Source organism: Panthera tigris, chromosome D1 (assembly GCF_018350195.1).
Source record: "Panthera tigris isolate Pti1 chromosome D1, P.tigris_Pti1_mat1.1, whole genome shotgun sequence".
NCBI lineage: Eukaryota > Metazoa > Chordata > Mammalia > Carnivora > Felidae > Panthera > Panthera tigris.
The window spans coordinates 80,602,390-80,615,303 of NC_056669.1; the positions used below are offsets into that span (position 1 = coordinate 80,602,390).

General features: G+C 35.1%; 1 protein-coding gene across 4 annotated transcripts in view; it reads left to right on the plus strand.

The window, feature by feature from the left end:
- The window catches only part of ANO3 (anoctamin 3), a 183,800-nt gene that overhangs the window by 68,776 nt on the left and 102,110 nt on the right, over positions 1 to 12,914 (plus strand). For all 4 annotated transcript variants that reach the window (XM_007098476.3, XM_042958503.1, XM_042958504.1 and 1 more), the window contains 2 exons: positions 3,318 to 3,418; positions 11,763 to 11,807. In XM_007098476.3, coding sequence (XP_007098538.2) covers positions 3,318 to 3,418; positions 11,763 to 11,807 — 146 coding nt within the window. The remainder of the gene's footprint in view (positions 1 to 3,317; positions 3,419 to 11,762; positions 11,808 to 12,914) is intronic.

The following is a 12,914-nucleotide window of genomic DNA, read 5'->3' on the forward strand; positions in this document are numbered from 1 at the left end:
GTTTTTTTCTGACTCATTCATTTTCATGGAGGCCTCACTTCCAGATTCTGAGGAAAATGCTGAAAAACAACCCACTTCTCCCAAGGAAAAAGCAGTAACATACAGGTGTAGGACAATTTAAATATATATAAAGGAAGAGATGTCTTCCAAAGAGATTATAGTCTACAGAAATACAGTTTTATTACAATTTATACCCAGTTGATATTATCCGAAAAATATTTAATTCCTCAATAACTTGATCCAAGTCACTCTGCTTTAGAGTTTTCCCCAAATTACAGGTTACTGGTTTTGTACTTGTATAATTGAAAGTCCTGCTGTTGAAGGCTTACAAAACCAAAGGGTAGAGATGAATCTGATAGTGTTTTATAAGAAAAAAAGAAAAAGAGAGTGCTGGACAAAGATTCTAGTGAAGTTTTGAAATTATCCATTAGTTTGGTTAGGGTCTGATATAAGAAGCCTGACCTCGACAGGAAATGAACAGATAACCTGTTATACTTGGGTACTTTCTATGTCTGGTCTTTCATAACACTCACACCAGCTCTGTGAGTTAAGATCATCGTCTCCCTTTGTCAGGAGAGAAAATAGAATCATAGAGGTTAGGTAACTTTCTCAAGCTCACAGAGTAAAGTAAATGGTAAAGATGGAATTTGTGCTTAAGTCTTTGTGATTCCAAACACTATGTTCTGTCTACCATACCATGTAATTTCTTCTAAGTAGGCAATTAGGATTGAAGAAATTTAAATTGTGCTTGGTAAGTGAAAGGCAAGTTGATATAACACCAGTGGCCAACACCATAATTTTAAAAGAAGAATCTTTTGAATATAAGAACTTTTGTATGACTTAAGCAGGAAAAACTATAATAAAACATGAAATTCTTTCTTCACTTGCCTCAATGAAAGAGTCATTTAAATGCCTATGCTTTTTCTGTCTTAGATTTTCTTGATTCTATCACTTCTGCACAGAAACCTTTCAACCAAGTCTGGAATAGTCACTAAAAAGAACCTAGAGATAACATCATAATTGTTCTCCTTTCTCTTTCTAGCTGGGTAAAAAAAATACATATTTAAAACAAATAGTTGTTTGAATAAATTAATGCTCACTTAAAAAAAATTTTATGTTTATTTATTTTTGAGAGAGAGACACAGCACAAACAGGGGAGGGGCAGAGAGAGAGGGAGACACAAAATCTGAAGAAGGCTCCAGACTCCAGTCTGTTAGCACAGCACCTGATATGGGGTTCAAACTCAAGAACCGTGAGATCATGACCTGAGCCTAACACACAGGCTTAACTGACTGACCCACCCAGGTGCCCCAAATTAATATTTAAAAAAATTCTACACATTATTTTCTCAAGCAGAGCTAATGTGTATGACCTTGGTCTGAATTCAAAGGCCTGTTGATATTTGACACATACTATGTCTCCTTCTGTCATTGTCCATTTTATTCCCATCATTCTTTACCTAATATTTAAAACAAACATATTTGAAGTAAGAAAAGCCTTTGGAAACTGTACTTAAGGGCAAGCATCTTTTACTATTTTTCCCTTGATGATTTGCAAGCAAAATAGAAATACTTCAATAAGCTATCAGGGAAAAAATAATCCATGTTCCAAAATTTTGGAAATTTAGTTTACTTTTCACCATCTTGGATATTTTTAGCAAGTATATGCATATTAAAGTTTGTCAAAAGTCCTCCAGGGAGAAACTCAAAATTTTTGTGGCCATGAAATACCCTGCCTCTTTTTTTTATAGTACTCCATAGAATAATAAACTTCAGCAAATGCTAGTGTGTAAAAGTGTCTGCCCAATGGCAATGATGCCCTACATATGAGTATTAGTCTGATGATTATCCCATGGCTCTCTAATAATACTTTTTGTATTATTATTTGTATTAATATTGGTAATACTCATTTGAATTATTGTTTGGGCAAACTTGTGAAATTAGCCACATCTAAAACATAGGGCTTCATGAATGTATGGATATGAAACATTAGTTTAATTATAAAATATATATGCTTTTAAATTAAACTGATAAATTTCTTCTATGCTTTTGAGATTTTAAGATTGTTATGTTTCTTGAGAAGTTCCATCTAGATAAAATTTATTTACTTTCATTTATTTAAAAAAAAATTTTAATGTTTATTTATTTTTGAGAGACAAAGAGTGAGTGGGAGAGGGGCAGAGAGGGAGACACAGAATCCAAAGCAGGCTCCAGGCTCTGAGCTGTCAGCACAGAGCCCAACCTGGGGCTTGAACTCAGGAACTGTAATCTGAGCCCAAGTCTGATGCTTAACTGACTGAGCCACTCAGGTGCCCCATCTAGATGAAATTTAAATAAACAACGTTAACCAGGGGCACTTGGGGCTCAGTCAGTTAAGCCTTGGACTCTTGGTTTCTGCTCAGGTCATACCCCAGATCCTGGAACCTGCTTCAGATTCTGTTTCCCTGTCTCTCTACCTCTCGCCCACTTGTGCTCTCTCTCTCTCAAAAATAAATAAACATTAAAAAAAATTTTGTCTGGAGGCACCTGGGTGGCTCTGTCGGTTGAGCATCTGACTCTTAATTTCAGCCCAGGTCATAATCTCACAGTTCATGAGTTGAAGCCCCGTGTCAGACTCTGCACTGACAATGCGGAGCCTTCTTGGGATTCTCTCACTCTCTCCTCTCTCCCTGCCCTTCTCTCTCTCTCTCTCTCTCTCTCTCTCTCTCTGTGTGTGTGTGTGTGTCTCTCAAAATAAATAAATAAACATTTAAAAAATATAAAAAAAACCTTTTGTCTGAATCAAAGGCACCCAAATTTCTATGGATTAAAAGGTTAAAGTAAGTGTGCAAATTTGACAGCTCTCTAAGGTCATGGACTTGCATGATTTATATTCCATTTTTCCCAGGATTTAGCGACTCAATAAAATATGCCAGAAGAATAAGTGAATGAATTAATGAATGACTGGTGGCAACTGTCAGTGTTTTTTATTCCCTCTGAGTAGGATCATGATAAAGTTTGCAATAAGACTACCTTCATATCCCTGACTGGCTCAAGATTTTTCTGATTGGGTATTCTGGATCTTGATAACAGTCAATATAAGAAAATGCACTAACTCACATAGGTGACTATTTCTTGTATGCATGCAATGGCATTATTACATTTTTATGAAGGTGTTGCTGTGTTGAGAATTGTTATTCATATAAATCCCCTTTAAATCAGTGACAACGGTTTATGTGGAGACAAGGTGACGGTGTTTCTTCCTTTCAAATCAAATTGTGGCATGGTATCATCAGCTCTGATTCTAAATAATGGTGCCTGTCTTTCTATCCTTTGCAGCCAGCTGTTGCAAACCCTGATATCATGTTTATTAAAATTCATATTCCATGGGACACGCTGTGCAAGTATGCAGAGAGGCTGAATATCAGGATGCCCTTCAGGTACTTCCGAATTTTACTTCATTCTATCTCAGTACATATTAAGATGAGTCTGTTTTCTGCAAAACTTTAGAGCAGTACATGTAACTCTTTCTATAGAGGAAATGCTTTTTCTCCCAAATTTTATAATAGGTTGGGCACTGTTTTTTTTCTTTTAAGATGCTTGCCAAATGTGGTAAACTTTATGGTCCCTTGGATGCTTCGTATCATTTCTCAGTGGACTTACCTAGAGGGAGGGAAAAAGTTGATCCCAAGATTAATCTCATTTCTTATTTCATATGGGTTGATAAAACTCTTACTGTTTTTGTGGAAGGCAGGAAGCATAAGGATGTAGCATCCATTTGTAAACAAATGCAGTGTTTTTTGTGGTGTAACAGTTACCAAGAATCATTCTTCAGTTGCAATTCAACCAGGTGGCTTTTCAGCTCTGTCCTCAGTACCAGAGTACAAAGGGAGATGAGAAGCCTACTCCATTCAACGACTTTTCCATTCTTCCTATAGGCAAGCAAAGATTGAATAGACATGAGTTTCCTTATATTGTGTATAAGGAAATCTGTTATATGTAGAATGAACCACTTCCTTCATAATTTCTCAAAGTAAAATTCAACAGTGTTCCTACTGTGTGCAAAAGATACAAACATTTATGCTTATTTGGAACTCAATGTGCTTCATCACTGATAAGAGGGTTTAGAAGGAGTAACCAGATATCAGTAAAAGAGCCTCTAAATAATGAATATAAATGAACAGTAAGAGCACAATGCAAAAATATAGAGAAATGTGTCAGACCTGGTAGCATGGAAGACGCCAGTTCTGGTAAGAGTGCTGACCTCCTCAAGTCTTATGACAAGCTTCTATGTTATTCAAGATAAAATATGAGATAGTGATTCCATCTTTTTAAAGTTTCTTTTTAATGTTTATTTATTTCTGAGAGAGTAAGACACAGAGTGTGCGCAGGGGAGGGGCAGAGAGAGAGGGAGACACAGAATCTGGAGCACAGTGCCTGATGCAGGGCTGAAACCCACAAATGGTAAGATCATGACCAAAGTCGGATGATTAACAGACTAGGCCACCCAGGCACCCCTGTGATCCTATCTTTTTAGTCATTTGAAACACCTCAGGCTTTGAAAGATGCAGACACAGTCATTGTCCACAAAACAGAAATTAAGCATTGGCAACTACTGAAGAATCTTACTACCACTGTTAGAATTGGATACCTAAATTGGCTCATATTCAAACTTGGCTAAGAGTTTAATAGTTCTCTTTAATATGATATTTAAGAGATAAGCAAATAATACCTCAAAAAGCTTGGCAAGGAATAGTTAATATTTTTTTAATGTTTTTATTTATTTTTGAGACAGAGAGAGACAGAGCATGAGCAGGGGAAGGGCAGAGAGAGAGGGAGACACAGAATCCAAAGCAGGCTCCAGGTTCTGAGCTGTCATCACAGAGCCTGATGCAGGGCTCAAACTCACAGACTGTGAGATCATGGCCTGAGCTGAAGTCAGACGCTCAACCGACTGAGCCACCCAGGTGCCCTGGCAAGGAATAGTAATATTAACAATAAAAATCATAAGACGATAAAGAAAAGTCTTTCTAATTCTTCAGCATGTATATAAATGATAAGATATACCTAAGAGAACCTGAAGTCTGTACATTTCTATGAATCTTGGTTCCTAGAAGCAAATAAGGGTCTATGAGATGTTACTTGTGTTATAATTAGATAGTTTGAGGTCTACAAAGGACTGCTTTAAATTCAAGTCATTTTATTGAACTAATTTTGAGAGTATAGCTTGACAAGTATATACTTGTAGTATTCTACATTTCTTAACATCTGAGGAATTTTACCCCTTTGACACTGTGTCATCTTCTAAAAAATCTTGAAATACTTGCCTGGGATATATTAAAGGTGATAATGGGAGAATATTTGCTATTTGCTCTATTTTATTTCTTCTTATTTGGTTTGAACATATTCACATGACATATAATCATGCAGAATTAAAACAATGTAATAAATTTTAACCTATGAAATTAAAGAAGGATTTTACAAATAGTTCTGTTCAAACATTGCACAGATATGGTAATTGATCACCTTTGTTTATTTATGATGGAAGTCAAATTTCATAAACTATTCTGAAACTCAACTTGAAAATATTTTCTATGAGCTTTGAAACTCATATAAATCTTTTTACACCTTCCACTTCTTATCTTAAGAAGATAATTGAAAAATGTGTAAAGACATTCCTTGAAGTATCACTTAACAATTGTGGAAAATGGAAATATCTTCTATGTTCAACAGTAGAGGATTTCAGTATATTTCAGTAGAGGATTTCAGTATACTCTTGGACTGGAATATAATTCATTTATAAAATGAATGGGTATACAATTTCTTAATGACTATAAGGAAATAGTAAATAATAAAATTTAAATTATATATATATTATGATATGTAATTACTTAGTGTAATTGCAACAATGTAAAATGCATAGACATAAAATAGGAAGAAACTATAATATGCTAAAAATGACTGCTCCTAATGGGGGATTGTGGGTACCATTTATTTTATTTATATGATTGTAAAATTACCGATTTTTAACAAATTCTAACTTGACTGCATGATATAAACACAGGATGCAAAAGAAGTAGGACACTCAGGGGATCCTGGGTGGCTCAGCCTGTTGAGTGTCTGACTTCGGCTCACGGCACGATCTCACATTTCATGAGTTTGAGCCCCACATCGGGCTTGCTGCTGTCAGAGCAGAGCCTGTTTTGGATCCTCTGTCCTCCTCTCTCTGCCGCTCCTCCACTCATGCTCTGCCTCTCAAAAATAAACGCGCGCACGCACACGCGCACACACACACACACACACACACGCATGCACAAAGTACAACACTCAAGACAATGACCTAGTGTCTGATATCATGATGAAATTGCTAAAAAGTTTCCAAATTCATCTTAACTAATCAGGTGCCTTCATCCTTCCCTAGTCCTGTGATCTCACCATTGTTTCAAAAAAGAGTTGTAATTAAATTCATGTACAAAGCAATTTCCTCTTAGATCTAAAAGGAGGAAACCTTTGAAGTCTATCACAAAGTGTCCTGTTTCTGTGGGTTTCAGCACTCGGGTACAGTTCAGAATCAGTAAACATTGTGTGTAAACATCTCACCAAGTGGGGCGTCTGGCTGGCTCAGTCTGCAGAATTTAATTCCTTTGTTTTCTTTTTCTTAGAAGTTCATTAAAATGACAGTTACCTTGTCGGATTGTGGGTGTCCTCGGTTGGTATGACGTAGAGCTTAGGTCTCCAGGCTGTGTGCCATGGTGTCCTGACCCAGGATGACTTTTGGAGAAAATATTCTGTTCAGATAGATATTGTTTTCTTTTTTTAAGTGATATTCTTTTTTTTTAATTTCCTGGTAAGACTGCATTTGAAAGAAGAGTTCTGATAGATCCAAAGAAAGAAATATGAAAACCCTGAAATGTAGGCCCTTACTATTTCTTCTTTTTGATGTTGTGGCTGAAATTTCTTCTTTATAACATGTTTTTAAAAATAATGTTCACATGGGGTGCCTGGGTGGTTCAGTGGGTTAAGCGTCCCACTCTTGATTTCGGCTGAGGTCATGATCTCATGGTTTGAGAGATGGAAGCCCACTTCGGGCTCTGTGCTGGCAACAAGGAGCCTGCTTGGGCTTCGTTTTTCCTTCTCTCTCTGCCCCTCCCCCACTTGCACTCTCCGTCTCTCAATAAATAAACATTAAAAAAAATAATAAAATAAAATAAAATAAAATAATGTTTACAATGGCTACATACTAAAACTTTTGGGAAATACCATTGGTACTCTCATGATTTAATAACATAAATATTAGAAAATATGCAACATTTCCAAAATGTATCAAAGGAATACTAGTTTCACAGGTTCTTAAGAAAAAACTATCCTGTAAGCAAATATATTTCTGAACTTTTGAGTTAAACAGTAAGTTTATTTATTGTAGATTCTCATTCTGCCTTTAAAGTATGTTATAATCACCTGGGAAACAGTAAAAATCAAGTCTCCAGGAACTCTCCCCCTAGACATCATGGAATATTAATTCTGGAAGAGCAGGTATATACATTGTTAACAAGCATCCCACATGATTCTGATGCAGATGGTAAAGAAATATTGTCTTGGCAATTTTAATATTTTAATAAATCTTACCATTTTTAAAAGTTAGTTATACAAAGCACCCTTTCCATTTGATGATGGGATTTTTTTATCTTCATATCATGGTGTTCTTGGGAAAACAGTTTGACAAATCCTGGAACACAGAGTTTTCGTGGAACACTTTCCAGAGCAGTTTAAATAATGGATGTAACATTAACTCCTTAGTAACTTCTCTTTTATTTTTAAGGTACACATGAAAATTGGCATAGCCGTCACCTCGTAAAAAGAGAATGCTACACAAGCATAAGCTAAATGGCAAAGTGTTTTTATAACGGCTGATTCAGTTTCCACTTGTCAACTGTAACCACATTTAAGAACATATATACTGACTTAAAATCAAAATATGCAAGAATAACAAAGAACTTAAACAGGAAAAGCCCATATCTCTTTTTAGGGCAAGGGTTTTTAAAAAATTTATGCATAAAAAAATTTACCCATGTTTGGCTGTCCTGCATATTTATTCAGTGTTGAAACCTACATGTTATATTTCACAAAGAAAAATTGCAAATTTATTCAGAATAAATTATTAGAGTTATAATCCGGTCTGCCAAAGGTTTCTGCTTTTTGTATGAACATGAAATGTGAGCATTTTATCTAAATTCTCTGCTTAAATATATGTGTAGAATTTTATATACCTAAATTTTCTAGCTATTTCTTTTTCTGATTACTATTCCAAGTAAATATGGCCTTGATGTTTCAAAACTACCCAAGAAAAATTCAGAGGATAAAAATAGTTCAAATTTTCTTATTTTTGTCCTATCAGCAAGGACTTGATGTTTCAAAACTACCCAAGAAAAATTCAGAGGATAAAAATAGTTCAAATTTTCTTATTTGAGACTTGATGTTTCAAAACTACCCAAGAAAAATTCAGAGGATAAAAATAGTTCAAATTTTCTTATTTTTGTCCTATCAGCAAGGACTTAGTCTGTGTTTTCCACATTCCAGAAATATCATGTGGTTCAAAGATGATGCTTATTCATTCTTAACTTTCATATGAAAAGAGTCAAACATATTGTAAGCCAACTCAGCCATCTCCTAGCTCTCTGTTTGAGTTCCCTGATGGGATTCTTAAGCTTCTCCCACAAATATTTTAAACACAGTAGATTTGAGGGAGGGAGATGTTTTTAAAACATTAAGAATAATATTTTTATCATAATTGGGATTAAACTTAGATCACTTTTATATGCAAAGGATCCTTCACTCAAAAATATAATAACATAGGAACATTCAGACAGCCCAATATATGAAATAATTAAGAGTGAAATAGTTCTGGGGTGCCCGGGGGGATCAGTCAGTTAAGTGTTTGACTTCAACTCAGGTCATGATCTCACAGTTTCCAAGTTCAATCCCTGCATAGGGCTCTGTGCTGACAGTTGGGAGCCTGGAGTCTGCTTCGGATTCTCTCTCTCTTTCTTCTCTCTCTGACCCTTCTTCGCTCCACACTGTACCTCTCTCTCTCTCCCAAAAATAAACATTAACAACAATTAAAGAGTGAAGTAGTTCTGTTTGACAAGGAGCAGGGGACGTAGGGTTCCACCCATGTGACTGCCCATCTCCCTCAGCCCCGTGGCTGTGTGAAACACTGGTTGGAAACAGTGGTTCACATAACAATTTACTTATAGTTTTGAGTGGCAGTTGTAAATAGGTGGGTAGGTAGATAGGTAGATCGATGCTGTCCTGATGCAAGGTATAAAATAGAATCTTTCAAATGAAAAATTCAGGGAAAAATAAAGAAAGCTCTATCTATGAATAATATGTAATTAATAAAAGTGGAGGATAAATAAACAAGGTGGAGGATTATGGGTAGAAAATGATATGGTCCTGCAGGTTCATTTGTGAGGAAGAATTAAGGAAAATTACAGGTTATTATGGATTTCAAGGATTAAAAATACACTTGTGTATTGTTGGGAGAAAAACAAAATGTCACCAACCCAGGAAACTTCACAAAGGAGACACTTGTATTAATGAATAAGCATTAAATCAGAATGTGATGTGCATCACAGGCAATTCTCCAACAGATTGTAAAGACAGAAGGAAATTCCATCCTTTAATATAGCCAAACAGATAAGCAATATCCAATCCTCAAGTAAGAGGACACAACAGCAATAATTGTCCCACATAGTTTACCCTAAATTTGACTGGGGATTAGAGTGTTAGTTATTTGGGAAAAGTGAGTCTCTTAATTTTTATTTGCTTTCATAATATTAATGGTCTAAAAAGTATGTATATTCACTTTTTATAACTTCATTCCTTCATTTTTCCTTATTGTTCCCAAAACATTTCAAAAAAATGTTTATGAAAAATTTCAAACTAGAGCAATAAAGATAAATGTAGAATCGTGTTTAATCCAAACGTCCCTCCCTTGCTTTTCTAATATACCTCACCATACCTATGGTCAATAATTATAATTTTTATCTCCTCTAAATAACAGTCCTAGATTTTTTTGTGCTGAAAATTATTTTAAACTAATTTCTACATTTTTAGCTTTTAAAATATATATATAATACCTCATTTAGCAAATATTTATTAAATGCAAAGTGGTCTCAGGCCTTGAAGGAAATAAATTAAACTGTAAATTAAACACTTATCAGCCATCTGAGTGCTTACTGTTTATCAAATGATGTACCAAGTATACACCAGGAATACAAAGTGAAATGAAATAAAACTACTATCTTCAAGAAGCCCAATCTCCTGTAGAAGATAATCAGTAATCAGTTATATAATGATGTCTAAATAATGCAAGCCAATCTGTGTACAGGAAGTTCAGAAAGAAGATGGGTTTATATTCCAATGGGGATTGAATTATGTATGCACGCAAATTTCTGTATATTTGAAAAAATGAAATGGGGAGATAATTAAATGAGTTTAAGATGGATGTAGCAAACCTTGAAATTCCACATTTGAATTTAGTATTGAGGTATGGCAAGGACAACTGAAAAAAATTCTTTTCTAGCAATATAACCAGTGTTTGCAATGAAATGCAGTAGTACAGAAGGTTTTCAACTTTTCTAAGCAGTTAATAACACAGTTAGGACCACATATTGATTGTCCTGACTCAACCCTGCTTTCTAGATACCACACAGGGAGGAATTTACTGATCCTCTGAAATGGGTTTTGGTGGGTGGGGATAAAGAGTCATTTTAGAAGGCCCAGACTATGAGATTCCTGCGCTCCAAAATGAGGATGTGGTAAGAATCTTTTAAGAGTTGAATTAACCCCTGTCACCAGAATTTTTAGTTTGTTTAAAATCAGACATGGTATACACCTACTTAAAACAAACTACTCCATGTTTTCCCTTTGTAATTCATTCAAAACCTTAGAATCAGTGGTAGGACCCCTTGTTATCTGTGCGTGTTCATCATCCCTTTTACCACTATGCTCAACTTGCAGTTTATGCTTCAGAGATTACTGAAGTAGTTGCAGTTTCCTGAATCTTGCAATACTTGGTGTTGCTCCCGTAATTATGTCAAGAATACCATGTCCTAAGTATTTTATTCAGAGGATGACTCTTATGCATGTATCAAGATTCAACACAGAAAACACATGCTCTAAGAAGGTTTGCCTGATTCCTTTCTCCTTCATCTACAAACACTAATTGAGATCCGTTCCAATGTACACGCATAGCCCTCTCTGTTTTCCTGCCTTATCACACTTTATTATAGCTATCACTTATCTTTGCAACTATAAAGGAAGCTCTTTGAGGGTAGATACCCTCTTTTTTTGTCTAAATTTTTAATGGTTATACTTTAACATACCTTGCAAAATAATAAGCATTCGTTACATATATGTTTAGATGGATAGAAATATAAATGGATGGATGGATGGATGGATGAAAGACTTCATATAACACGTAAGCCAATGATCCAGTTCCTATGCACTGTGTAGCAGAAGACAGAGTCAAAATATGGACTTAAAAATAAAATATTCAAAAGTGATGTATTGATGTATCAGAATTCTTTGCTTATTAACTTAGATTCTGAAATTAAAACAAGGCATATTCAGAGTTCTGACTCTATTATATTGGCTTATTTCATGTATTTAATAGGCGGGCGGAAGTTCGAGTGTTAAAATACTCAATGTGGTTGAATGTAGTCACTCTCTGGTTTCTCTTTTTTCACGTGACTCTCTTCAGCTGTATCCATTATTTTTCAGGAAAAAATGCTATTACACTGACCGGAGCAGCAAATCAATGGGCAGGTTAGTGGTGATGTGTAATTTGTTTACAACCAATCTGTCATTTGGGAAAAAGAAATAAAAAGAAGACATTCAATTACCCACATCAGCAGTTGTAAATTTTAGGAAGAGAAACTTTTCTGATTTGTTCTACAATTTCCAAAATGACACCAAATTTAACCATGTTTACAATAAGATAATCTATTTTTTTTTTCTACTTACCATTGCCATTTCTGGAATCCTCTCTTGATGTAATGTTGTGGCAGGAGAATTTTAATTGCCAGTTAGCCTCTTAGGAGATTTTAATGTAAAAAATAGTTATAAAACCAGGATTGATGGGTAAACGATGACCCTCTAGAGTAATAGAAGAACAGACAGGGCAAAAATCTTCTGGCTAATTCAATTTAAATCTCTTATTTGACAAAGGTGGTCAAGGAAAGACTAGCATCCAGAGTGACAAAGTGGTTTATCAAGGCCACACAGCATCTTTTTGAATCACAGACCTACTCTTATTTCACCAACTGAGCTGCCTCTCATATTCTAGCATTCAAAACAAACTTTTCTTCAAGAGCATCATCTCAAAACTTCTCTTTAAATATTGTGGTAACAGTAGCTATGACAAAGGAATTAATCAAACCACAACCTTGAGACAGGAGAAACTCTCCCACCTGAATCACTTTGGCCCTGTTTCACTGAGGAAAATGAGCTTTCATTTAATGGATGCTAGAAACAAAAGGCTTCTTACACTTGGCTGTTTTTCTGCTTCTTGCAAAAGAATTCGTTAACGAAAGCGGAATGTCAGTGTGACAGAATACACTCTATTGAATAATGTTGCAGGATATTACAAGTCAGAATGACACAAAACTAGAATCATATAGTGTGAATATCAGAATGCTTTAGGAAAGGATTCCATAAATGTAATTCCTTTACCAAAGAAAGTGGCTGAATATAATTTGGGACATTAGAATAGGAAAAAGTTTAATTTTAGGATAGGGGAATGTTGGACTCTCTTAAGCATTAAATTTAGATGTGGTAGGAACAGGTGACAGGAAAAGTAAATCATAGGGGGAAAAATTTGAAGTTAGAATGAATATTAAAGGAACTAGTACTTAAAAGTCTCTTTAAAATAAT